The sequence below is a fragment of the Varanus komodoensis genome, unplaced genomic scaffold (assembly GCF_004798865.1).
Source record: "Varanus komodoensis strain SLA01 unplaced genomic scaffold, ASM479886v1 scaffold20_1, whole genome shotgun sequence".
NCBI classification, from domain to species: domain Eukaryota; kingdom Metazoa; phylum Chordata; class Lepidosauria; order Squamata; family Varanidae; genus Varanus; species Varanus komodoensis.
In genome coordinates this window covers 17159966-17187832 of record NW_025335587.1, presented here as the reverse complement: position 1 = coordinate 17187832, position 27867 = coordinate 17159966, and the positions used below count along the sequence as shown (strand labels likewise).

General features: G+C 47.0%; 1 protein-coding gene across 6 annotated transcripts in view; it reads right to left on the bottom strand.

Annotated features, from left to right (window-relative positions):
- The window catches only part of ACACA (acetyl-CoA carboxylase alpha), a 192286-nt gene that overhangs the window by 149956 nt on the left and 14463 nt on the right, over positions 1–27867 (bottom strand). For 2 of the 6 annotated variants that reach the window (XM_044429881.1, XM_044429882.1), the window contains exons 1-4: positions 23727–24054; positions 13971–14223; positions 4141–4273; positions 888–1026 (exon numbers count right to left, since the gene is read on the bottom strand). In XM_044429881.1, the coding sequence (XP_044285816.1) occupies positions 888–1026; positions 4141–4273; positions 13971–14223; positions 23727–24000 (799 nt within the window). In that variant the 5' untranslated portion in view covers positions 24001–24054. Of the gene's footprint in view, positions 1–887; positions 1027–4140; positions 4274–13970; positions 14224–15569; positions 15617–23726; positions 24055–27867 lie in introns of those variants that run through there. The other 4 variants (XM_044429883.1, XM_044429884.1, XM_044429885.1 and 1 more) reach the window with 4 other exon arrangements.

Genomic DNA, 27867 nt, shown 5'->3' with positions numbered 1-27867 from the left:
GGACTTTTAATCTTTTGATAGCTATTTTGAAGTTTTAATGTTCAACTGGAAACTGGTAAGCAACAACAGAAGCTTTTATTCAATTGTTTTTCTCCTCTAAAAGTTATTTGTGCTTGAAAGCTATAATCTTCTCTTTAAAGATTATTAAAATCTAAAAAACACACACGTACACAACAAAAAAGGAATGGGGGGGGGGGGAGAGGAATAAAATGGCTGCAGATGCACCACCTCCTGTTTGCAGGTCTCTGGGAGATGGGTGGTAAGCGCAGTTCCTTCCCTCTGGCTCCGTGGAGGCAGTGTCAGTCTTTTTATCTATTCTAATTCTTATGCTATCATTCCACTAAAGCAAAAAAGTCAAGTTTCCCTCCTCAGTGCATGAAGTTCAGCGAAGCAGATCTCATGCCCGACAGCATTGGGAATGCAGGCTGGTAGAGAATGGAAAAGCGAACAGAAACCAAAGCTACCGATGGGAACTGCTGGCTAGGGGCTAAAAGAGAGCTTTGCACATTCCAAGAACTGGACAGCCTTGCTGCTATCTGGCCATAAGCGGAACCATGAAAGTAATCACGCTTAAAATTATGCGACTGCATTGCGTGACTGATCATCAATAATCATTTTAGCCTTTCTAGAATTACAACACTTCAAAATGCAAGGGGAGCGGGTTGCACATTAATAAGTCAGGATAAAAAAGACATGCCTCAGAAACATGTTGGTTTCTCATGCATTTAAGGGATTTAACCTCAAATTCTCCCTGCAGCAATAGCTTCAACCTACAAGAAGAAAGCTACTCAAAGTCCTTCCGTTTTCCACAGCGTGACATTTGATTGGCACAGAAAACTCAGATGGAAAAGGGGCAAGCAATCAAACCCCGGTCTTCCAAGACTCACCTGCATTGGCCTTCAAGTCTTCAGGTGTCACCATGACCACGAAACGGATGGCACGCTCGTTCCGAAACATCTCGTAGGACCAGCGCCGGATGGACCGCATGCACTTCACTGCCGCAATCCCGTTGTTGGCAATGAGGACCTAAGTGAAACAGCACAGGGAGTGGGGTGCGTTTCCAACGTTCATGCCAGCCCGAGTTTCTCAATTCTTCCCACCCGGCCACCTTTCCTACTCAGCCACCGCCGCCTGATTCTGCTAAGAAACGAACTGATGGGCAACCTGCTTCTTGCCAGACACACAAGGGTATCTGTGGATTAGGGCACTAATCCAGCACTGCCATGGGAAGCCGGCCCACGGTGGAAGCCCCGGCTAAACCTGGGCAGCCCAGGAATGAGGAGCTATGGGCACAGGCCCCAGACATCTGCTGTCCCACTGCCGCTTCATGGTTAGCTGTTGATCACCCACTACTGGGAGGACAATAGCAATCCGTGGGCTCTCTCCTCCCCTGAAACTTAGGAAGTTGCCTTCTGTCAGATGCAACAGATCATTTGGCCGTCCTAGAAGAACTGTCCAGTCCAGATAGTCAACATTTAGCAAGCGGGTGCCACTAGATCCACTGAACTCTTTCGTTGGGTGCCCACCAAGCCCACTGTGCTCCCTGGTTTTTTGTTTTTTTTTTTGCTTTCTTGAGATTTGAAGAATTCATTCCCTTCTTTCTTTTATTATATTTCTATACCAGCCAATAGCCTAGGTAGTATTTCTGGGCCGGTTAGGGTTAGGGTTACAAAAACGGGGTATCCTGCTAAGACTTTGATGGTTGGAATGTGTTTAGGATGGACAAAAATTTGCTTATTTATCTGGCCAGGGCGACTTCTTTTATATTTTATATTTTGTATTTATTTTATATTGTTAATTTTAATTTTATATTGTTATTTTTGTATTTTATTGTATTTTATTGTGTTGTAAGCCGCCCCGAGGCTTCGGCAAGGGGCAGCATAGAAATGTTCTAATAAATAAATAAATAAATAAATAAATAAAGGATGAGATGTGCAAAAAAAAGTATGCAAAGAAAAGTTTTTCAAAATCGCCCTATTTTCAATGGAATTTTAGCCCTATAATAGGTTTAGGGGTGTGCACCAGGTTAGGGTTACGGTTACAAAAACAGGGTGTCCCGCTAAGATTCTGATGGTTGGAATGTGTTTAGAATGGGCACAAATGATGAGGTGCGCAGAAAAAGCTACACAAGGAAGGGTTTTTCAAAATCGCAAACATTCATATACAATGCCCAGAAAGAGAGAGAAAGTGTGCGTGCTGAAACATTCATTCCTTCTAAAGTGCCATTTTTAAATCATTCATTCTAGCTTTCAAAGGATGATTATGGGTTCTGGAGCTCAGACCACGTGTGGGCCTTGTGCAAGCTTCTGGGCCACTTATTTTCCCTTTGGCCACAGCCAGTTGGTTTCTGGAAGTTTGCATTTTGCAACTGGCAAATGGCAGCCACTTTATGAATGTGCCTGTCGCACCCTCTCAAAATCCCAGCTGTGCCCACCTTTCACCCTGAATGGTGGGGGCTGCCTGCAGCTTGGCTGCCTGGTCCTTCTCTATGGAGATGCTGGGGCTGCCCTGGGACCTTCCGCATGCCAAGCAGGGCTTCAGTCCTGAGCTCACCTTCCCCAGTGCTTCTCCAAGTGTTATGTACCTCCAGCAGGGGCATGCACTCCAGTTTTTGAGCCCCTGTACCTACCTATAATGCATGCACAAATCCACACACAAACACACACCCATATGTATGTGTGTGAGTGTTTGTGTGTATATAATCGGCGGTAGAGGCCCTTCTCCGGGAACCCTCCGTGAAAGAAATTAGGAGGGTGGGTACTCGGAGGAGGGCTTTTTCTGCGGTGGCGCCTAAGTTATGGAATGCGCTCCCCAGAGAGGTCCGCCTGGCGCCGTCGTTATTTGTTTTTCGGCGCCAGGCCAAGACCTTTTTATTTAAGCGGCATTTTAATTGTTAATATTATTGGATTTTATCTGGCCAGGGCGGCTTATTTTATATTGGTATTGTTGTATTTTTAACTTAATGCTTATATTTTTTTAATTTAATGTTATAATTATTTTTTAACTTATTGTTGTAAGCCGCCCCGAGGCTTCGGCGAATGGGGCAGCATAAAAATGTTTTAATACATAATAAATAAATAAATAAATAAATAAATAATATTAATGTATTGCTTTCTCATCTTAACAGCTTGCATATCCACTGACTGAATTAGTATAACTGATTTAGGGCAGGGTGGTCCAAGGTCCAACTTTTCATACCTCCAGGCCCACGTGAGAACTTCAACACCCAGGAGCTGCACAACTAACCACCTTTCTGTAGCCACATTCTGCAGCCACAGGCCAAGCACAAGGGCTGCTTCTCTGAAGTGGCCCATCCCTTTCTTCCCTGTCTCTCCCACTCGGAAATCTTCCCGTGTGACCCCCAGCTCCCCACTGCCTCCTTGCTTCTTGGAATCGACGCAGGTTGCATGTTGGATCACCTCAATTTAGGGTGAAATCTTTAGAAGGAAAAAAAATTGTTTTGCAATTGCCAGCACATCCAAGCATGATTGCCCGGAGAGCGCTAGCTTGATTCCTGTCTACTTGCCCATAGCTCTGCATCCTTTTCTATTATTACAGTATTTTTATTTTTTTTTATTTTTTTTATTTTCCAATTTATATCCTGCCTTTTTCCTAAGGGCTCAAGGCAGCTTACATCCTTCTCCTCCTCCATCTTATCCCCACAACAGCAACCCTGCGAGGTAGGTTGGGCTGAGAGTTTGTGACTGGCCCAAAGTCACCCAGTTGACTCCATGGCTGAGCGGGGACTAGAACCCAGATTTCTTTTCCACTTTTCTGAAATCAACCATGGCAGTTTATGAAGTTCAAACATAAAAGCCATAATCAGATGAAAGCACAATAAAATAGTAAAACACCCATTAAAAGCCATAACAACTATCTCCAAAAGTTTAACAATGGTGTCTTGACCCTGCTCTGAATACAGAGAAAGTGGGGACCAGCTGCAATGCCACAGGAAGTATTTTCCAGATTTAATATGCCACAGATTTGGCCCAAAAGCAACTCTAAATGCAGGGATAGCTACAATAACTAACGAGAAATTCCCTGTACATACACAATATACCTCAGAGTAGCATTCCTTCAGGGACAACATCATTTAACCTCTATGTTATTCCATAAAAATGCTGAGAAATGGCATCTCACCTTCTCGATGACTTTGGTCCCTCCAAAGCGAGTGACAAACTCTGCCGGGGATGCGACAGTAAAATCTCTCTGCAGCTCCACTTTCTTCCTGTCCCGGCCTTGCTTCATGAGGTGGAGACCAGACATACTTGGCCTGAGGGATAGAGGAGCGCAGTCACGGCAAGAGCGGTTACGCCAACCTTCTGGTGCTCCCCAGATGTGCAGCGCCGCAACTCCCATAATTTCCAGCCAGCGCAGCCCGATATATGTCCACCTTTAAATGCGATGCTCTGGACTGAACTCAGTGCGAACGAAGCGCTAGAGTGAGTGAACCTTGCAAACTGCTTACAGCCAGCGTTCTCTTAACGCAGCCTTTGTAGCCAGTGCATCGCAGCGCTGTCACATATTTTGCTTATGGTCCACAGCAAAATTATTTCCACATACTTAATTGCCCAGCCAGATCTTGCTGTGCCACCGCCGCCATCAGCATCAGCATCGGTACCTTAGCACAGGGCCTTACATGTTCAATTCCATCTGGCTGGTCTCAGCCCAGTGACAGAACCTGGCAAGATCTTCCTGAAGTTTGATCCTGTCACCCATGGGGTTAGCTTCATCTTCGGGTCTGCAACCCACCTCCTCTGCACTTGTATACCAATCCTTCATAAATATGCTGCACAGCACAGGGGCATCCCCGTGGTGATGCACAAGCCTGCCTTCAGTCTGGTGCCAAGCCATTTGTGAGCCCTTGGGTACAGCTGCTCAGCAAACTGTGGGTCCGCCTAACAGCAGTAGCATCCGACCAATATTTTACCACCCCATCAGCATGGGTGCCAGGGAAACTTTGCCAAATGTTTTGCCAAAATCAGGATATATTATGTCCGTGATGGTTCCATGATTTACCAGACTACAAATTCAGTCCATGTTGGCCTGGAGTAATCAACGCATTCTGCAGAAAAGGGCTTGTTTTGGTGTGGCAACCCAGTTGTGGAATGAATTTCCCTGAGAGGCTCACCTATGGTGCATCTTTCTGGCATCAGGGAAGACCTTCCTCTTCCCCAGGCATTTTAGTTTTTTTCCGTTTCTGTTGTTTTAAACCGTTTGCTTGTTTTAAATCTTTGCACTGCTAGGTTTTAGTTCAGGTGTTACTTCTTTCTTTGCACTGCAATTTCAAACCTTTGCAGAACATTTTTATGTTGTATGTTATGGTTTTAATTGTGGCAAATTGCCCAGAGAGTTTCAGCTATGTTTTATTCGTTATTCTCTTTACCAGCCATAATGAGTAGTTATTAGACAACAGTTAGCCCTCTCCAAAACAAGTTTTCTAGGTACAAGATTTATTATTAATTTTGAATTGATAAGTATCCAGCCATGCCATCACCGCTATCCCTAGACTCTCATGTACAACCTCACCTGTTCTTTGCATAAAAGGCTCCCTGAGGCAGCTTGGGATCACTTCACTTTTCTCTTCAGGCTCTGCTGTCTCTTCCAAGCAGAGCTTGATTTGTGGCAGTACAGCGCTTCTCAGCACCAGGCCCAAGCATGGATGAAGAAATCAAGGGAAGACCCCCTGCAAGGGTGTACAGGGGGCCTTCCACCTCATTATTGGCAGGGGAGAATGACTGGGCACCGGCCAAGGGCCCAGGGCCCAAGGAGGCCTACCAGCAACAGCCCCCCCGGACCCATTCTTTTGCTCTTTTGGAGGCTGCTTTTGTTTTTTGCTTTCTCCCTCCCACTCCCCCTCTCCTTTTGCGCCCACAGGCTGTCTTCAACAATCAGATGCATAAAATACGACAAAATACCATTTTTAAAGCATATCATTAAATTATCATTAGAAACCAAAATAAAAAATAACAGCAGTACACAGATTTGATATACAGTAACAGATTTAAAACACAGAAACGGAAAAACTAAAATGGCTGGGAGAACAGAAACCTGGTGCCTAAGACTGGAAAGCACAGGCAAGTTCCCCTGGGGAGTTCGTTCCACAACAGAAAAGCCCCGCTCCTTAGTGGCTGCCCACCTCACACTGGGGAAGACTGGAATAGGTCAAGGGTGGGCAGAAGGTCGAAAATAAAAATAAATAAATATCCTGATGGGACGTCAGTTCCCAAAAGCCCCTGCCTGCTTGGCCGATGGTCGGCACTGTTGAGAGCTGCGGTCCAAAATGCACGGACCTCTCTTTTCAACATAACAACTTCCAGTGTTCCCTTTCACTCAGAAGGTAGAAAGCAGATGGCCTGGTTTGCCAGAAAACGTTTCTCAGTTCACATGAGACAGAATTCCATGAAAGCGCTAGAGACCAAAAATATACCCACTGGAGGAGACTGAAGGGCAAGATTTGTGATCAGCCAAACAGATCTTGAAGTTAACACAGAATCTCTTTTGTACTGCATGGGGAAAGGGAGGCATGAGGCATGCAGAACAGCCTTCCCCAACCTAAGTCTCAGCCAGATGCTGCTGGATGCCAGCTTCCACTAGCCCAGGACGGCACAATCAGCGGTCAGGAGCGATGGAAGTTTAAGGCGTTATTATTATTATTATTTTTATTACATTTCTATGCTGCCCCTTGCCGAAGCCTCAGAGTTTTATAGCATCTGTTTTCTCAAGTTTTCTGGGTGGTTTACCAAACCGGTTTGAAACCATAAAATGCAATAGCACAACAAAATTTATATGCATTCCATATGTTTAAGACAGAAAAGTAAGGACAAAGAGGAAAGCCAGTAACAATGCAATAATCTAAAAATGCACCATTCTTCTTCTTTTTTGTAATGAAGGGCTAAAATGTCTCCGAAAATAAAAAGGCCAGTCAGTGTTGAACAGCCTTGTTGGAAGGGCATGCAGTGCCACCACTGAAAAGGCCCTCAGCTGAGCTGCCCAGACAAGGGCCCCCAAGGGTGATCTCAGAGTTCAGACAGGTATCCATGGAAGGGGACAATCCTTTTAGGTTGTAGGACAAAACCTTTACAGGGCATCAAGCTGAGAAGGGTGGATACAGAAGATGCATTCCATGGCACTTTCCAGTAGATCCAAATATAGCCTTACATCATCTTCCTCGAATTGGAGATGTTTTCAACTTCCTGACCACAGGCTATGTTGACAGAGGCCAACAGAAGCTGGTCCAGAACATCTACAGGATGTTAGTCTGGGGAAGACTAGCCCTACACGTACCAACAGTAGCTGTTTGTGACGTATCAGTGGCCTACAAAGGGACAGAGAACCAGTTATCTTCCAATGGAATGCCAGTTATATATTACTGTAGAAGAGATGAGGTACAGCAGTGAGAATGCGGGCCTGCAGAGAGCTGGCTACTCATCCCCTGAGCCGTGAAGCTGACTGGGCGGCGTTAAGTCAGTCACTGACTCTCAGCCCATCCTACCTTACTGGGTTGTTGTGAAAATAAATTAGGGAGGCACAGGAGGAGGATGTACACCTCCTTAGGGTCCTTGCAGGGAAAAGGATGGAAAATACACATAATAAATAAATGGATAAGATAATGCCATATATTTCATAATGTGCTTTCTGGACAGTTTACACACGTTATTTTCCTAATCCTTAGCATAACCACCCTGTAAAGAAAGGGTCGAACAGATTACTGGGTTGGGGGGGAGTCAACTGAGACACAGTCATCCCGATTTAAGTGCAAATCTTTTCTTAAGAGACCTAAACAATTAACAACTGCCTGCCAAATACGCTTACTTGGGGCTAACATCTCTCTCAAGCAGGTGTGCAGGTAAGCATGCTCAGAGCCCCACTGTCCACTTCATTTTATGCCACAGCCATTATGCTTTCTTAAAAACAACAACAAAAGCCCGGAACAACAGCTGATGGTTTCTTTCTTTCAGAACACACAGCACACCCCCCCTTCCCTGCAGAAAAAAAAAAAAACCGCTGAACCAGTTTCTCGAGCCTGGAATAAAAGGTTTTGCAGAAATCCCTTCTTGGCCCCCTTCTCCTAAAAAAAAAAAAAAAATTCCTCTTCCCATGCAATTCCCCACATGTAAAGTCAAATCCCAGCCTCCTCTGACCAGAAATGTCACTATCTTGCTCCACAACACAGGGGGAAAAAAAACACCCTGCAGTCAAGGATTTGATTTCAAAATCAAGCAGATGGAATTCTGTCCAATTCAGAGATTCGGTCCATCAGATCTAATGAGAAGAACCTTAAAACAGCCCTCCACCGTCAGGTCACATTCATAAATTTCTCTATCAAAGCCGACTCCTACCTTTGAAGCATGTGATATCGCACTTCCTGACTGCCTTCGGTTGTTTCTTCCATGCTGGCTCAGGACAGAAAACGGCGTGATGTGTTCTGTCTCCGCGATCCAGCCCCACTGCCACAGCAAGGGCTCCTCTTCTGCTGCTCCTGCAGCGTTACTCCGCCCCCCCCACCCCTCCAAAAAAGCTGTATTTTATTGGACACCCTGTCGTCTCAACCTTTGCGTTTCTAACCTTTGCTGCCCTGCTTTTCGGCTCTGCAAACATGCACACACGCCCCTCGTTCACCCACGCCCCCTTGCAATGAGGATTCTTAAATTCTCAGGCTGGGGAGAGGCAGAGAGGCAAGCAGCAAACTCTTGCTCTGCCTGGAGAGAGAGCGAATCGCTGATTGTGGGGGGGGGGGTGGAGCGGGGGAGAGAAAGAGCTACAGGTTATGTAACTGGGCTTAAGGGGGAAGTAAGAATTGCTTGTAGTGCTGTGAGGAGGGAGACCTAATCGGTACCGCACGCCGAACCAAGGATCGGAGACCTTTCAAAAGATTCTACCATCTTCCTGAAACTTGCTCCCGCGCCCCCCTGCCCAAAACAGGACATGGAGGAAGAGTTTTCCAGCACCTTTCCAGAGCAAAAGCTTTTCAATGTGATGAAAGTGACATGGCTTGAAATCTGAGTCAAGCTTTAGCCCACAAAAAAACCTATGCCACAATAAATCAGTCCTTACTTGAAATGCTGCGGTGCACTAACTGTAATAGATATTTTCCGTGCATTTTCAGAAACAGATTCATACTGCCTCCTATAGGGCAATGCATGAAAGGCTCACAGCAAACCCACACTGGATTTGTAAGGACTTTTAACCATCAAATCCACAAGTGAATCAAAGGGCTGAAGGAAGAAGGCAAAGGGGTTTCCCCAGTCATGGGTGCCAGCACCCCACAGTCAAGCCAGCCATGTTGCAATCTATCAAAATCCCCTGCCACACGCACAAACAAGAAGTTGGATTTGACTGTCTCTGTAAGCTGCATGAACAAGACTAGCATGCAAAATTTCGTATGCAACTCACAAGCCAAGACAAAATTCTTCTAAAGCCACCCCCACATCACAAATTTTTGCTCATGAATCTCTGAAATGTTCAACAGGCATTATGCATTCACTCCCAAGCACATCTTCACAACCACAAGGGCTAGAAACTTGCCTTGAAAACAAAACAAAACTATGTCGTCCACACAGTGCTCCTGAAAAGTAGGTTAGGCTGAGAAAAGTATGTCAAGCACTATCTAAGCAACTTTGAACTCAGAGCCTCTCCAGTCTCAAAGTTTCCACCGTATCGACTTCAAAAAGATAAGAAAACCTGTGCTAGAATCAGGCCAAGGACCACATGGCCCAGCACTCAGCTGTGCTCATGGGGAACCCATAAACAGAACAAACCCATGTTCCCCAGCAGCTGGTGCACACAAGTGTATTGCATCTGGTGGAAGCATGCAGCCATCATGTCTGTAACCACAGGAGTTTCTCGGCCCGTCTGAAAGCCACCCAAATCGGTGGCCATCATCTCATGGAAGTGAATTCCACAATTTAACCATGTGCTGTGTGAAGACATCCTTTTATCTGTGCTGCACCTCCCACCAGTCAGCTTCTAGGGATGATCCCGCTGGGGCCTAGTATTCTAAAAAAAAAAAACTTTCCTTGCCACTACAACCACCAAACAAGGACACACTAGGTGTTGTCCAAAAGACAAGAGGCGACACAATCGACTCTCACAATCTGCAATAATTGCCATGTCTGCGGGTCTGTTCGGGGTACCGAATCACAATATGCCGAGCTGTCTCTTTAACCGAGAAAATAGGAGTGACAGGCAAAAACTATGCAGGATGTGGTGAAAGGGGAAGAGAACCGTGTCCCTCCCTCTTTCATAATCCTAGAACCCAGTCGGGTCAACCCACGAAGTGGATGGTTGGGAGATTCAAAACAGATGGAAGAAAGCCTGGAATCACACGTCATAGTTAGACGATGGCATTCACTTGCAGGAGGTGCATTGGTGGCAACCGGTACAGACAGCTTTAAGAGGAGACCAGACAAGCTCCCTGAGAAGGCGGCGGCTGCCACTGGCTACCATATGCCTATATGCCGCCTCCGTGTCAACAGGACTGTGCCATCTCGTTTCTGGGGGAGAGGGTGCCGTTGCACTCCTATCCCATGGCGTGGTACAACCTGTTCTGGATGGGCTTGCACGCCCCCGAAGAAGCAGGTGTGTCGTCTGAGGATTCTCCCTGAGCCGTCTGCACCACCTGAAGCTCAGGTATCCTCAGGGGCACGGAGAGACAATGCCTTCTGCTAGCTTTGGCCGGTGGCACAGTGATGTCCCGTCTGGAGGAGGACAGCCTGGTTTCAGCAATATGCCCTGGTAATCTCTCGACTGCATGACTGCAATGCACGTTACACAGAGTAGCCTTTGATCGCCGCTCCGAGGCTGCAGCTTGTGCAACACACGGCAGCCAGGCTAATATCCAGGGCCAGCAGGTCTGAACGAATAAGTAAGTGTTCTCTCAGCCGGGTTGGTGGAATGGCCACCCCTCCCACCCCGCTCACCTCCGCTGCAGGCTGCAGGCTTGGCTGCTGCTGGCGAACGTTAATGAGAGACCCAGCGGCTCATTCTCCTTTCCACGCCATGAATAAAGGGTGAAAGAACAGAACAAACTATTGCACCCCTTCTACAGGTTCACTTGTGGGCTTCAGCATCAGAAGCCGAGCTGGTGGGCTATTCCTCGCCAGGCCAGCGTCTCCCGACCTGGAGTCCATCGGATGAATTGGTCCACAACTCCAGTTGATGCAGACGGCATGGCCAGAGGGAGGGGATGATGAGTGATACCAGCAGGGGCCCAAAACAGCAGGAGAGCACCAGGTCCGGCAAGGCTGTCCTGGGGTGTTATGAGATTTCTATCCTGCTTTTCTTCTTACAACGAACTCAAAGCGGCTTACATCATTCTCTTCTTCCTGCATTCCTTATCCCTGCAACAACAACCCTGTGAGGTAGGTAGGGATGAGAGTCTGCGACTAGCCCCAGGCTGGTTCCGTGGCTGAGCGGGGACTAGAATCCAGGCCCCCCGAGCCCCAGTCCCACGCGCTTAACCACCAACACTCTGAACCTCTACGGCCAGACAGTGTTGCCTGGCTCAGGCAAAGGGATGCCTTTGCAAGCTCACACCCTGCTTGGGAAACTGACTGGGGAAAGACTCTGGCCTGGCAACTCATCCCCTTTGCCAAGGCTGAACTGTGAAATCCACAGCAGCCTGACCCAGCGGCACCCGCCACCTGTGATGCACACCCTCTGGTCACGCAAGAGATACGCAACGTACTTGAGGCTTTTTTCCTTTGACTCAGGGCCAGTCCCAAGAGTTGGGCTCCTGCCAAGGGCTCAGACCCCAGCTGACAAGCCCCCCCCCCCCCAAGACACGGACCTTCTCTACCACTGCCACCTAGTTGCTTCACCTGCTACTTGTTCTGACCCAAATGAAGGTGGTGGTGAAGAAGAGGAGCAGGGGGTGCCATTGTATACATGCTCACTGGCTCTCTGGACCATACGCCCTCAAAAGAACTGGAGTTTGCACAAGTCTGAATGCAGAATGTATCCAAAGCTCGCTCCACTCCCCAAAATGTCCTCCAGATTTATTAGTGGCAGTTTCTCCTGCTCCTAAATTTATTTATCTCTTTATTGATTTATATCCTGCCTTTTTCCAACAAAGGGCTCAAGGCAGCTTACATCTCCTCCTCCACCTTATCCTAAAACAGCAACCCTGAGGCAGGTCGGGCTGAGAGTCTGCGACGGGCCCAAAGTCACCCAGTGGGCTCCATGGCTGAGCGGGGACTCGAACCCAGATCGTCTGAGTCCCAGTCCCACACTCTTCACCCCACTGCACCACACTGGCTCCAGGTTTGTCCATCATCCTAGGACTGTATCCCTAGATGTCCTGCCCATGCCTTCTCCACACAGGCACCTGGGAGTCACTGAGGCTTAGTTCCAGAGAGAGATGCACAGAAGGGTGCCATAAGGACAGAAGCTTCCCACACTGGGATTCTAACTAGCTTCAAGAAGGCACAACACTGAATTGCTGATGAAATGGCCTGGAAACACTGCAAATGGGTTGAAAAGGCATAACCAAATCCGGAAGAATGTTACGGATCTCTCCGAGTAAGAAAGCAAAATTGCCATCGGACGCACACTTGCCTGGAAGTATGCTTTCAAATAAATCGACCAGCAATGGTCCCTTATTTATATCTTGAAGTTTGAATGGCACTAGAGGAAAGATACAAGTAGACAGCCCTCTGAGAGGGACTGTTTAACTTGGAGCCCTGCACTTAGCAGGGGGTTGAACCCAATGGCCCTCTGGGCCCTTCCAACTCTACTATTCTATGACTATGATTCTAAGCAAAGCCTCCTCAGCGGTGCCCCAGACCTATGGAAATGCCTTTCAAGAGATCTACCGCTGGCTCCTCCTGTTGCTTTTAAGAGGATTTTAAAAACAGGCTTAGAACATTTTAATTAGACACTGCATTTGCTGCTAGCGTTAATTAAGAAGCATACAATATTGGCAAAAGGTTAAATTGTCCCTTCTAGCATCTCTCATTCGAGTGCAATGAAAAATAAGAAACAGTGCAATAAAGAAAGAGATATGAACTCTTACGGAAGAGAAGGAATAGCACAACAGAGAAATTAAACAGAATTGGGATCTAGTCAATTTTGGAACAGTTACAGGTCTTCTGGTTTAGCACCAACAAGCCGTTTTGATAATGTGGCTTTAAGAATATATGCTGCTATTTGCAGTTGTGCTTCAGAAAGCAGGGATTATCTAATTATTGATGAATCATCATGTATGTTCTGTTTGATAACAATAAATGTGGACAGACCATGGTGAGCCCGAGAGAAAATAATGTTTCATTTTCTCATTTCTCCTTGCAATACTTGTGTTGTAGGCCACTAAAGTGAACACTGGATAAACTGAATAAACGCACAGTAGTGGAGCTGAGGAGGAGAACTGGGAAAGAATTTAAAAAACTGAGAGTACATAACACAATTTGGGAGGGAGGCAAAGATAGAAAAGATTTGTCCACACAAATAACCCTGGCTGCAACAGATCGCGTTATCTTCAGGAACAAAACAAGAGCAAACAGATTGAGAAAGGAGTGTTCAAGGCTATTTTCCTATTGCGCACAAAGGTATATTCTGTTCCAAATTTTTCAGCATGTGGCAGCCAGATGTTCGATAAGCCCCTGTACCAGCCATTTCTCTCTCATGTAACTCTTCACACCTATCCCCCTCAGACAAGGTCAGTCTCAGAAAGAGAGCTGTCCAGAGAAGAATGGCTGCATTCAAAGTTTATACATTCTCCTTGCTTTTCTGTCCAACTTATTCAGAGCTGCTCACAAAAGCATGAGGGAAGGAGGGGCTGGGCCACAAAATCAATTTAAGACAGCATTAAACACACCCCAGAAGCTTTTAAAACTGGACCAGCGTTCAGAAATAAATTAGAATAGAAGCTCATTATTTATTATACCCCTGGAACTTAACATTAAATCGACCTTGCAAGGTCCAAGGAGGACAGTGTGAAGACCCCAGTCTGGAAGCAGGAGGGTTCATACCTCATATGGACAGCCAGGCCATCTTGGACGTTGGAAGGAACCAGGTCAGAAAGAGAGTCCGAACTGACCGAGACGGGCGACAGAGACTGCTCTTTGTCCTCCAGCAGATCTATCTTCACCAACGAACTCGTCTCATCCTCAGAGTTATCCTCCGATACTGACCCAATGATGAAGCGGGAGTGCACGCTCAGTTCCAACGGCTTGTCCACCGGAGCGGGATCACCCATTGTGCCTCCAAGGTAGGCCTGCACCACTAGCATGGAAACACGCACACAGTCTGAGCTTTTGGCACATTTGTCTGAATATACGGCAGGACTGAGAAAAAGCCAGGCCATTCTCAAAACGGCATTTAAACAATTGGCTGAGAATTAGCCCTTTGCAGTCCTCTAGCGACACTAGGGGAACAGAGAATCTGTACCCCCACCTCCTGTTGACAGCCAGGCCCTTTTCCAAGAGACTCCATTCCAATGCCCCCCCCCACCACCCAGTTTGCGTACTCTTCCTGTTCTCCAGTGTGCCAAAGCTACTCAAGCAGCTCAGTCCTCATTACTCTGGGGCTCCTGCCCTCACAAAACATACACACACACACAAGCACGTGCTTTGCGGCTTCTCCTGAAAATATTTTTGCAGTTCTGTAAACCTCGGGGTTAAAGACTCCTTGGCCTCTGGGTCAGTATGTGCAGTAGGTGGAGGTGTGAGCCTCTGACTAATTCAAAAATAGCACCCCAGAAGAGATAATACAAAGCACAGGGACCGGCAGTTAAATTATGCATAACAAACACACAGGATTTCAAAACTAAGAAAGTTAGAGAACAATCCTATGGACACTCTCTGAGGTCAGAGGAGATGAGCTCTGATTCCCTCCCGCTGCCCCTCGCAACCAGTGTAGAAAGAAGCATGCCAGCTGTTCTCCAAGGTTGGAAGAGCGAACTTGGAGGAAGGGGGCATTTGGGAGGGTGGGAAGGAAAGGAGACCAGTAAGCCCAGGATATGAGCTATCCTGATACCTCGTCAGCTTCTTCCCCTTAACATGCACACTCCAAGACACCCCAGATAGACAGGAAAAATGATGATGATCAATGATTATCGTTAGTATTATTGATGTGATTAGACTGCATTTGTATCCCATTTTGCTTCCTCTTGCAAGGAGCCCGAGGCAACTTACAAAATTCTCCTCTCTATTTTATTCTCACAGCAACAACCTTGTGAGGTAGGTTAGGTGGGGGGGGCAGTGACTGGCACAACGTCATCCTGTGTGTTTCATGGTTGAATGGGAACTGGAACCCAAATCTCCAGAGTCTTAAGCCAAGCACGCTTAAGCGCTATACAAAGCTGGCTCAAAAAAGCCCATCTAGGGAAGCTACAGGGCAAGCAGCTGGATGGGCAAATATTGCTTCCACAAAACTCCCCCTCTTACAGCCATCACAATAGGACTAGGGCTGTCATGCCAGTTGCAGAGTTCTTCTGATCACATGAAGTGGATTGTCTGGATCAGAACGTAAAGGGTTTTTTTTTTGTGGGGACGGGGGGTTCAGTATGTTAAACCCACAGAGTACACCGATAAGTCAAGCAGTAGCAGAAAGTATTAATAGAAGCTGACCTCTTGCGATCCTCGATATTTTAGTGGTTACCCACTGCCAGAATGAACTGAAAGGGAAAAGGGGGAAAAAAACAAGAGAGTTAGATGCAGGTGGACGCTGAGCCAGAACAACAGGAATGCACACCAAGAATGAATTTTCTCAAAACAAAATGCATAAAGTGGAGGATAATTCTGTAAGCTGCCCTCAGTTGCTTGTGGGGGAAAAAGCAGGTTATGAATAGATAACAAACAAAACATAATCTCTGAAACAAAAGAAAAGCAGCTGGAAAAAATGCGGCTTAAAATCCGCAAGGCCACAAGAAGCAGCTTGTAGCTCAGAGGCAATAGTCCCTCTGCATGCAGAAGGCCGGAGGTTTGCTTTGCGGCATCTCTAGTTAAAAGAATTGGTTAGCGGTTGATGCAGAAGACGGCTGTCTACGAGGAGAGAGATATGCCAAGATCAGACAACTAGGCAAGAGGAAACATGCAGAATGAGGGATGGATTCCATTCTGGAATATTCTATGTGGGAGAAACTTCCTGGAGGTACTTCTTGTCATACCAATAGGTGGGGCCATGACCCAAGCATATTTTAATTTAAATTACACCTATTACTATTCTGTATTTAACTTCTACACTGACCAATAGCTGAAGCTCTCTGGACATGAAACACGGATCAGAAAGACAAAAAGGTGCACAGTTTTTTCAATTTACATCATTTTAAAAACAATGTAAGTTCAGTACAAACTAGACATGTTAAAATTACTGAAAAAACACCCCTATCATAGCGTTAAATACCCTTAAATGCAATTCAATGCTTGGGAGAAGAAGGTAGTCATAACCTAGCACCAAAGGGTAACAGTCCGCACTGGGTGGACCTCAATGGGCAAAAGTGGCCCAGCTTTTTTTTTTCTTCCCCTTTCAGCCCAGTAACTGGAAAAGTGTTTTGCATTTCCTTATTTTAATCTTGTCCTCTCTGCTGCACAGAGCCAAAGCTCACATTCTAGAGCAGAAATCTTTTTTTTAATGTTCTAGTTAAAACAGTAAGCTAAGTTGCTTCCCTAGCTTCCCAAATGGTGATACAGGCCCTAAGCTGAGGGTTAAGTGCTCTTTATTCAAGGCAAGAGGTCTGCCATCCATAGACAGATGCGCCTTTCACATTCATATGTACCTGCATTTTTATTTATTTATTTATTAAAACATTTTTATGCCGCCCCATTCGCCGAAGCCTCGGGGCGGCTTACAACACTAAGTTAAAATAATTATAAATCAAAAATATAAACATTAAATTAAAAATACAAAAGTACAGTATAAAATAAGCCGCCCTGGCCAGATAAAATCCAATAATATTAACAGTTAAAATGCCGCTTGAATAAAAAGGTCTTCACCTGGCGCCGAAAAACAAGTAACGACGGCGTCAGGCGGACCTCTCTGGGGAGCGCATTCCATAGATTGGGCGCCACCGCAGAGAAAGCCCTCCTCCGAGTACCCACCCTCCTTATTTCTTTCACGGAGGGTTCCCGGAGAAGGGCCTCTCCCGCAGATCTCAAGGGGCGGCCAGGCATATATGGATGTAAGCGGTCGTTCAGGTAACCAGGACCCAAGCCGTTTAGGGCTTTATAGGTCATCACCAACACCTTGAATTGGGCCCGGACTTCAATGGGAAGCCAGTGAAGCTGACAGAGAACTGGAGTCATGTGAACACAATGCCCAGTCCCCGTCAGCAGCCTGGCAGCTCTATTTTGAACCAATTGAAGTATCCGGACCGTCTTCAAGGGTAGCCCCACGTAGAGCGCGTTGCAGAAGTCCAAACGGGAAGTCACCAGTGCATGTGTCTAGCAGCTGACTTTCATTTTCTTGAAAAGCTGGAATTCACAGGCAGCTGGATTCCACACCTAGTATCACACTCTGGGATCACACGGAAACTCAGCATTTGAAGTGGGCTCGGAGTATCTAAACTGCCGTAAGAGAAACAGTAAGCCTGCTTCTCTGTTGCACGATGTCTGCACGGATGCAGTTCTCCCATTTCCGTTCAGAGCCACCTTCCCCAGCCTGAGGCCCTCCAGATGTCTTAAGCCACTCGTCTTATAATATGGCCGGAGGATTTTGGAAGATCTAGTCCAAGACATCTGAAGGACCCTGGATTGGGGAAGGCTGGCTGAATCATCCTGAACATTCAGGCCTTTGCTGATTTTACTCTGCCTTAAAAACCTTGGGACTGTGGAATCCTGGCTGCGGGCAAGTTTGGGAAAGGCCTGGACAAGGCTAAACATGCCTCCGTGAAGCCTTCTGGGTGCCATAGACCTTAATCAGGAGGCCCCGTGTGGGTGGGTGTGTCACTGTGGTTGACAGCAGCGCAACAAAGGAATCTTGAGTTAGTCGTGTTGGCACAGGGCGCGTTGGCACTTGCAGCTCTGGGCTCAAAGGAGGCTTGAGCAAGGCCTGGGGTTTGGGGATAGCCTACTCCAGAGGTGGCTTCTGTGACTCCCACCTTGCTTTCTTCAGAAACGTACTAATTTTGTGCTTAGGAAGATTTGAAGGGACCTGCTATCCCGTTTGTTCATCTCTCTAGGCCTACTAAAATGAGCAAGGGACTAGAGCAATTCCCCTGCAAGGAATTTCTATTGTTTAGTTTCTAAAGAAGGTAAATAAGAGGTGGCATGATAACGATGTACGAAACTGCACATGGACGAAAGAAGGGGCTGCGAAGAGATTTTTCCCCGTTGATACTAGAATCCAATCAGAGTCATCCCATGAAGCTGGTTAGTGGGATATTCAGGGCACAGACCTAACCCCATATTGTCTATTCCCCAGTGCTTTGGGGTGGATTCTTTCCCACCCCTGCTTGGAGAAGTAAGTACTGGATCAAACTTGGAGCTCTACCGAGGTACGGCCCTTCCCCACGTTCTAAACTCTATGAAGTTTGCTTCACGACTCCACAACATTAGAAGGATAACTAACTCATTTAAGGGTGGCACAAGACTCTTCATTGTTCTTGCTCAAAGAGCCGTAATATTTTTATTGCAAAACGAGCCTTCAAGACTCACCGCTGCAGCAGTGCCCTAAAGCATTCTCTACAGTGGGCAGATCAGCAGCACAAAATGACGCTTGCTCCCTCCGAAGTAAACCCTGCTTGGTCCAACAGGATTTTTTGACTCCTAAGTGTGTTTAGGATCACAATCAGCGGGGTGATGAGCTCTGTTAATTTGCTGGTGAGGGAAGCGGGCTGCTTCTGCTGAAAGACCCTTGCCATTTCACACTGGTCTTCATGTAACTTATGGCACAGAGAGCCGACTTTCTCCCACAGGAACAACTGGCATCAAGCCATTTCAACTGGTATCAAGCCATTTCAGCTCAAAACTCACAGGCCAAGGACTGTCAAGGAGCATATCCCACACCCCATCAAATCCACCTTGTGATCTTCCTTGCCTACTGGGGACAAATGCATTCTCCATAACCACATGCAGACACATAATGATTGAATTGGGCTGCAGGTGGCCAGTGAGACATCTTTCTCCCATATGATAGACATGTTCTCTAGATGTTTCAAAGCAGGTAGCATAGATGAAGGTACTTGGGCAACTGCTGGACCATCTAGAATAGAAACAGACATCTCGGTATAAACTGGTATTAGGGCTGCCCAGTCTTGAAGCTTAGAATTGTGCCATGTGCTGTATGTGGTCCGGAAAATGACCAAGATCCTCAGAAAGAAGCATCAGAACCTAGATGCCAACAGCTGCATCAGGAGAAGAAAGTAAAAGGGCTGACAAGATGGAGGATGTTAAACCTGAAGAGCAGTTCCCTGCCAAAGAGCAAGGAGAAGGCTCAGGACAAGAGGCAGGCATCAGCTATTCTGCCTTGACAAGTAACGCGACTGGATTCAACCTCAGTGCAGTGTGGAGAAGGGAGAGCTAACAAACGGGATGATAGTAAGTAGGTGCAAATATGTCTTACACAGAAGCAATCCTGGTACCAGTGTAGGAGGTATCAAGACATGATCATACCTGGAAGAGCATCCAGCAATGCCAAAGGGACATGACTGCACTGGTACGAGACGGTTGGCAGTGAGGTGCCCATAGTGCTGTTGGACATAGCACTCATCTCCGTCTCTTCACACTCCCCAATCATCCCAGGACTATCCGTACTGATGGGACAGTGGCCGCTGGAAGTGTTGGTCAAAATCAAAGGGAGGAGGGAGATTTCTTCCTCTCTCTAGAGAAGCCATAGCCCCAGTCTCCTCTCTTGTCATGATATACCCGCCACACTCCTGGTACTGAGACGCAGATGTATCCCAAATTTGCCCTTTGGAGGTAGAGGTGATCAGAATTGGCTCTTGCAGTAATGCAGGCATCGGAGAAACCAAAACAGGTGGCACAAGAGGACGGTCCACTTCTTCATGAGATCCAGAATCCCACTTTTCCTTTTAGGGAGAGTCTACCTTTTATTCTCACCTTTTTTAGACACCTCCTAAGTGAGTGCTAGTGTGAGTGATCTCCCCAGGGTTGGTGGGCCAACTGGGCCCACGGCAGGGGCTTGAGATGGGTAGGATGCAAGACCAGGGAGACTGACAGGTGGGTGTCCTGACCGGGGGGGGGGGGGGGGGGAGGCCAGTTCCCGCTGAGCCATCACCTTCTTTACAGCCTCAACCCCTTCAGTGCACATTGCCAGGGATCTGCACAGTTGGCTCTGTTTCTACAAGCCTGTTCGGTGAAGGCCTGACAATAGGCACTTGCCATAATACCCCGGCCCTCTCCCTGACCAGCTACATCAAGCCAGTGGCCGTCCATTCAGTGAAGATGAATGATCAGGGGATGTCAATTTCACCAACAATTCCTCTTTATTTTAAAACCCCCTCCCAAAAAAAAAAAAAAGAACCACACTCAACTCATTTTTCAGTCTCTAACAGAAAAAGAGGATCCCTGAGAGGAAACCCTGGTGGCAGTTCGAGAAGAGCTGAGGGAAAAGGTGGGACCCCATGCAGGCGAAACATGAAGCTCCCGCTAAACTCCTCAGCGATGGAAGCGTCCTGAACTGAGGCTCCGTGCAGCTGCAAAGCTTGTGACTATGATGCATACAGACCAAAGGGAAGGACTACGGCTTGCGCACCGAGAGCTCCTTCTCTTAATGGGCAATCCTACGCGTGATTAGACCAAAAAATAAGTCCTCTTCCCCAGCCAGACATACTAGAAATCATAAGAATCTTTTTCTATCCACACATGCCTAGGTTTGCACCCTTAGCCACTACATTATGCTGGCTGAGAAAGGGTAGCTTTCTCAACAAGTTTACAGAGGAGGAAAAAGAGTCCACTATGGGCCAGGGCCAAGGCCAAGGCCAACAGCTCATTCAGTCAGCCGCCCTGGTCCTCACGAAACTGGTCTTCAACAGCTGGGACAGGGCCAACCGCTACACCACGGCCTCATCCAAGTTTGATCAGCCAGAGAAGCCTACCAATCAAGTCTATGCAAGTATATTATAGATCTTTAAGCTGCTGCTCATGTTCTACCTAGTCATAATTTTTCATTCATTTTAATACTGAAGTTTTGAACTTTAAAATTGCATTTTCTCATCCTCTATTTTATTATCTTAAGTACACAGCAAGAGGCATGGCATCAGATCAGCAGTCTGTCTAGTCTGGCATTCTGTGCTCACAGAAGCCAACCAGTTGGCCTACTGGGAATCCAACTAGCAGGATACAAATGCATTAGCACCTTCTTGGCCAGATTCCTCAACAAATGGTATACGTAGGCACTATTTATGGTACTGGCTTTAGCTATTATAAACCAGCCAGAAAGGTATGCAAATGCAATAAATATATAGATGAATCGCCACAGTAGTGAGGTGTTATTGCCTATCAGAGGCAGCATGCTGGGCTGGGTGGTGGTGTTACGCTCAGGTCCTACTTGTGGGCTTCCAGAACGTACCATAAAGAGGGGGAACAACCATTGGGAGGAACAAGAAAAGGTGGGAAGAAAGAGACAGAGCACGAATCTCAAGACAAACGCAACAATTAAAGAAGCAAGAAAGAAAATTGGGCACCCGTGTGCACCATCTCTCCTTCTATTGCCACCTGGCCTCCTCTTTTTTACCGCAGCCCAAGTTTCCTCAGGAATGCCTTGCAATTTAGGGCTGCTGGTAAGAAGGGGCAGGCACCCTGAGAAGCCAGTGCAAGGCAGCACGCCAACCCCATCTCTTCCACCATCACTACACCTACTGAATGCTTGCTTCTCGTTTTACACACACGCACATGCATCTTTTGTTCCAGGCCTGGCTGTTTGAAGCATGTTTTTTTCCTAATAAAAAGGCCAGGATTGGGATAGGCAAACTGAGGCAAGAGCAGAGTTATAAAGAGAGAGGAGGGCAGTTTTCTGCAGGTTCCTAGGGTCAGCTTTGGTTTATACTTCCAATACCAGAGCTTGCAAGTATAATTAAAAGAGCTTCTCTGAACAATGAGCCAAAAGCTATGGCAGCTATTCCATACATCTGCAGTTCAAAGAAAGGCATTCTGGGTCACGGCAGGCGGCATCCCATCAGGTGTGGAAGCTGGTACCTTTCCTTTTAGAGGCAGCTCTCCGAGGAACAAAGCGTTCAAGCGAGCAGTCTGCAGCAAGGGAAGCCCCTTCCTCAGTGGATGCTCAAAAAACAGGTGTCCATCACTTCTGGACAAGCTACAGACTCGCAAGAAATAAACCACTGTTGATACTGTTCCTCCCATACTAGCAATTCCTGCCAGGGAACAACCTGCCTTTTCCCAGTACATTAGAGATCACAGCAAGATTCCACAAAAGTACAGTGGTACCTCGGCTCATGAATGCCTCAGTTCATGACCAAATCGGGTCGCAAACAGAAATTTAGGGAAAAAATTCCTCGGGCCGCGAACTCTGCATTGGGGGACAACTGCGATCCCCCTTAAGCGCGCTCACAGTCGCACCCATCTTCCCCGCATGAGCGCACCCACGATTGTGCCCGTTTCCCCTCCCAGAGAGCCCGCGATCATGGCCATCTTCCCTGTGATAAAAAAAATTACGGAACAGATTAACCTTATTTACATTGAACCTTATGGGAAAATTTGACTTGGCTCACAACCAATTTGGGTCACGACCAGAGTCCTGGAACGGATCAAGTTCACGAGCCAAGGTACCACTGTAGCAAACATTAGCTATCCTCAGAAAGTAGCATGCTGATATTTTTTCTAAGCAGAGTGACCGCAGAGTTGCTTTGGTACCAACTCCAAGCCCAGACCAGACTGATATTCAGCTTCCAGTGGGGAGGGGGGTTCCCTATAGAAAAGGGACGTGGCAAGTGAAACATTGTTTACAAATTTTCACATCTCCTTGTCCATTAGTGTAGCAGTGAGCAAACTGTGTATACATGTGTGTACTTTTAACCTCAATCTCGAAAATGCGCCAATCAGAGACAGTTACAGGAGGCATTTTCTGAGCCCAGCGTCTTGGGGAGTGGGGGCTGTTGCGTTGTTGATGAGAGGAGAGGGGCCGAGTACCAAAACCGAACCAAACATACACCCCACCCAAATCCACCGATGCATACCCAGCTGGCCCAAACTTTCTTCATTTCAACACTATAAATTAAGGAGTGTGCATCTGTCCTGCTTGCAGCTGCTGTACTCAAACAGCCGGGTCTCAGAAATCTCTCGCAGACCAGCTTGCAAACCACAACCTGACCATCTGCCATCCAGATCTACCTTTTTCCTGCCTTCCCCAGACACCGAAAGGCCCTACAGATAAACACACCTGCAACATTAGACCCCAATTTCTTTAGGTGTAAAAGAAGGTGCACAAGACACAAAGCTCTCCGCACGTTTAAATAGGGAGGGCAAGTAATACAGCTCCCAGCATTCACCAGCCATTCACACAGCTGGCCGGTGAATGCTGGGAACTGTATGACTTTTTCCTCATCCCTATTACAACCACAGATAATAGCATCCTAAGCAACACAAGCCAGAATAAAATCAGCAGTGAGGGAAGAATGAATGGCGAGAGAGCAAGAAAAGAGAAATCTGGGCAGGGGTGAATCGGAAAGAGAGCTCAGGGGCTCCTCTCCGCATGGACTCTAATACATGCTTCCCTTCCTCCTCAGCTACACCATCTTTGCTCCATGCACCACACGATCCCATTACGCCTCTCCTCCCAACTCCCGCTCTCCATCCCCGGGTGCTGCTCACCTCCAGGCGCTCTCTGCGGGGAAGGGGGAGCTAGTCCTGTTGCCGCCAGGCCCGGAGCAGCAGGCTGGGGATGCCAACAACGTGGGAGATCCGGCTGGCGAAGGCTCTCCCATTCAGGTCGAGCGCCTGCGTGTGGAATTTGCCCCTCCTCTTTCCTCCCACTAGATGCCTCCACCTTCGGGCAAGCAGCGAGGGAAAAAAACCCTCTCCGCTTTCCCCCCGCCTGTCCCGCTTTCCCCGCTTCGCTTTTCTTCCTCCCCCTGCTACTCTGCATGCGAGCATCATCCACTGGAGTGGTGTGATGGAGCAGGTTACTCCAGATCAATGCCCTCTGACCTCCTCTTCTCCCATCACCACCACTTGGCCGCCCCGCCGCTCAGTCTCCGCAGCCTTTGCAGCTGCGCAGGCTCGCTCCTCATTGGCCGCCCGCCGCTCACGCCAAGGCGTGTGGCGAGGCGAGGAGGAAAGGGGGCGTGGCCGGCGAGACGCTGTGGCCTGAGCCGCTTCAGGCGCCCTCCCATTGGCCGCCCGGGGAGACACAACAGAGCAGGTGGGAGAGGCAACGCGAAGGGGGGGGTCTGCCTTCGCTCGGGCGAGAGCAGCATTGACTTGTTGGACCGCATCGTGGCCTCGCAGGCAGGCAGGCAGGCGAGCGCCGGCCGTGCTCACCGTGGCGCTTTGCAGCTGCGCTGCGCTGCCTGTTACCGCGTCTCTGGCCAGCCGCGCTGGGCTAGGCAGGGCCCGCGGACCGAGAGAGAGAGAGCAGCAGCAGCAGCAGCAGCAGCAACCACCGCGCGCAGATTTGCAGAGGCTGACTTGCATATGCTCTGCAGCGCCTCGGCCGCGTCGTGCATCTTGGTAAACGAGTCTACCCTCCTAGGAACACCCTGTTTGTACAAAGGGACGTATAAGCGTTGGGTTGCAGGAAATCTTAAGCAGGAGGATTCAAAGTGGCCAGAAAGATGCCACAGATGCGTGGCTGAAAGGACAGACCTCGGCCAGCTGAGATCTTCAGGGCCCCTGGACCTTTCTGTCAGCAAGTGCCCGTGGCCCACAGAGTTACGGGGCTAATGGGCTCGCCAAGATTCAGGAGCTTCTTCCCAAAACCACCTGTGGCTGGGAGTTTTATTTATTAGAGTTGTAGCCAAACTTTTTTTTCTGCAAGGAACCAAATCATTCTCCTCTTCACTTTGCCCTGACATCAGCCTTTTCGGGTGGGTTTGGGTGAGAGTCCATGACTGGCCAAAAGTCACAAATGAGCTTTGCAGTCTGACATGCGGAGGGTGCCAGGTAACTTCGCCTTGCAGAAAACATAAATGTAAGTCTTGGTTGCATCATTAGAATCATGGCTTTCTAAGAGTGCTGTCCTAGGGATTTCCCAGTGATAAAATCCTGGAGTTACAGGGCACAATCTTCCACTCTCCAGACAGAAGTCTGACAACTCCCAATATTTCGCAATGCTGCACTGGTCAGACCTCACGTCAAACACTTGACTACTTCTGGACAACGCATTTTAAAAATGATCCAGAGAAATCAGAGCAAATTCAGAGAAGGGCAACCACACTGTAGAGCAGAGCTGGGCACCGTACGGCCCGCGGGCCACATCCGGCCCGATGGCTGACCCTGACTGGCCCGCATGAGGTCGCTGGCAAATTACAAGTCAATGCAAATATATATCATCGTAATATAGATGCAGGCAAGACAACTGCACTGCTTTTATTTTAAAGGATCTGCTAAATTGAATTTATTGCTTTTCATGTAATGTTAATGTTTGTGTGAATATTCATTAAATAGTGTTGTTCTGTGCTCCACATTTTCATTGTAATGTTTCATTTACTGTTTTTATAGAGAGATATATTGAGCAGAGCTGTAAGTGTATTGGTCCGGCCCTTAACAACTGTCAAAGTTTCTCATGTGGCCCCACAGGAAAATTAATTGCCCACCCCTGCTGTAGAGGATGCTAGAAACTTAAGTCCTAGAAAATATTGAAAGGACTGGATATGTTTAACTTGCAGAAGAGAAGACGATGGCAGACAATAAGAGAAGCAAAGAATCATATTGAGGAAGTAACGAATGAGACCAACAATATATCAGAAATGTCTTTACCAGTAAATTTAAAATATATCAGAAAAAAGAAACCAGCTAGAGGCAACTGGACCACTGGATGATAATGGAATTAAAGGAGCACTCAAGCAGGATAAGAAGATTACAGAGAAGCCAGATGATTTTTAAAACTCTGTCTTCACAGCAGGCAATACAGAGCAGATGCGTGTTACTGACCCTGAGGAAGTAAGACTGAGGAATTAAGGCAGATAGTGTTATGTGCCACCAAGTCATCTTCATCCTGAATGAAAGCCCTCTAAAACGTCCTGCCAGGCAGGTAGTAATGAAAAAGATTACTTTCTTAACACCAATAATTCAACAAGTCTAGATTTTGTCCATACTAGAGTTCTTAAAGAGCTCAAATTGCTGACCTCCTTACCAAGATATTTAAGCTCAGCATTTGTACCAGAGGATTGGAGAATGGCCAATTTAACACCTATTTTTTAACAAGGGATCCAGGGAGAGACAGGGAATTACAGGAAGTTTAGAATAATAGAGTATTAGAGTTGGAAGGGGCCAGAGAGCCATTGTGTCTAACCCCCTGCACAGCACCAAGTTAAGTCATCCCTCTCAGATAGCTGTTCAATTCCATCTCCAATATCTCTTGTGCGGGGGTGCCCACAACCTCCCTAGGCCATTGGTTTCGTTGTCATACTGCCCTAACAATCAGGAAATGTTTACCTCTCTCCAGTTTGCTGTTGTATTGTATTGTATTGTATTGTATTGTATTGTATTGTATTGTATTGTATTTAGGGAACTTCTATGCCGCCCCATTCGCCAAAGCCTCGGGGCGGCTCACAATCATAAATAAATCAGAAAAGATTTCAGCCTACAGTTCTGAATAGACAGAAAAGACAACTTTGTTCTTTGAACATTACATTACAGTCCATTACTGTACATAATGGTTACACTAATTTATATATTTAAGTTAGTATATGCTTCCAAGTAAATCATAATGACAGATTTGGTATGGTGAACATGGGGGTTTCAACGTTCTGGAAAAAGAGGCAAACACCCTGTTGGTGAGCACTGTGGATCCACATGATCATTGTTCCATCTAGTCCACTTTTGTTAATTTTCTAATCAAGATGCCATGTGGCACTTGGACTTCTCCTTAGCTTGGTGGGCAGTAACAGACTCCAACCATTGTGTTCCTTATATATTGTGATTTATTTTATTGTGATTTCCTTATATATATTGTGAGTTATGGAATGCGCTCCCCAGAGAGGTCCGCCTGGCGCCGTCGTTATTTGTTTTTCGGTGCCAGGCGAAGACCTTTTTGTTTAAGCAGTATTTTAAATGTTAATATTATTGAATTTGGCCAGGGCGGCTTGTTTTATATTGTATGTTGTATATTATATATTTGTATTTTAATGTATATATTTTAAAATGTTATTTTAATTTATTGTTGTAAGCCGCCCCGAGGCGTCGGCGAATGGGGCGGCATAAAAATGTTTTAATAAATAAATAAATAAATAAAATATATCCTGCCTTTTCCCTACAAAGGGCTCAAAGCAGCTTACATCTTCTCTCCTCCTCCATCTTATCCCCACAACAACCCTGTGAGGTAGGTTGGGCTGAGAGGCTGTGGCTGGCCCAAAGTCACCCAGTTGGCTCCACAGCCAAGCGGGGACTAGAACCCGGATCCTCTGAGTCCCAGTCCCGTGCTCTTAACCACTACGCCACACCGGCTCTCCTTGCTCCATTTACAGTAATGCAGATGCTCTTGATGGTGCTATTAAGCTCATCCTCCTGTATTTGTGCAGAGATTATAGATCTTTAACAAGTAGTGCAACTATTTATCTTTAATGTATAATGCGACTCTGCCTCCCTTCTATCCTCCTTGAGCAGCCTGTGTCCTCCAGTTGCAGAATTCCACTCATGGGAGTCATCCCACCAAGTTTCAGTCATGCCTATCAGGTCAGATTCACCCTCCCATATTAAAGAGTTCCAAGTTCATGCTGTTTGTTTCTCATACTCCAGTATATAGATATCACACACTTTACACACTAGCTTCCTTCCTACATTTTTAGAAGAC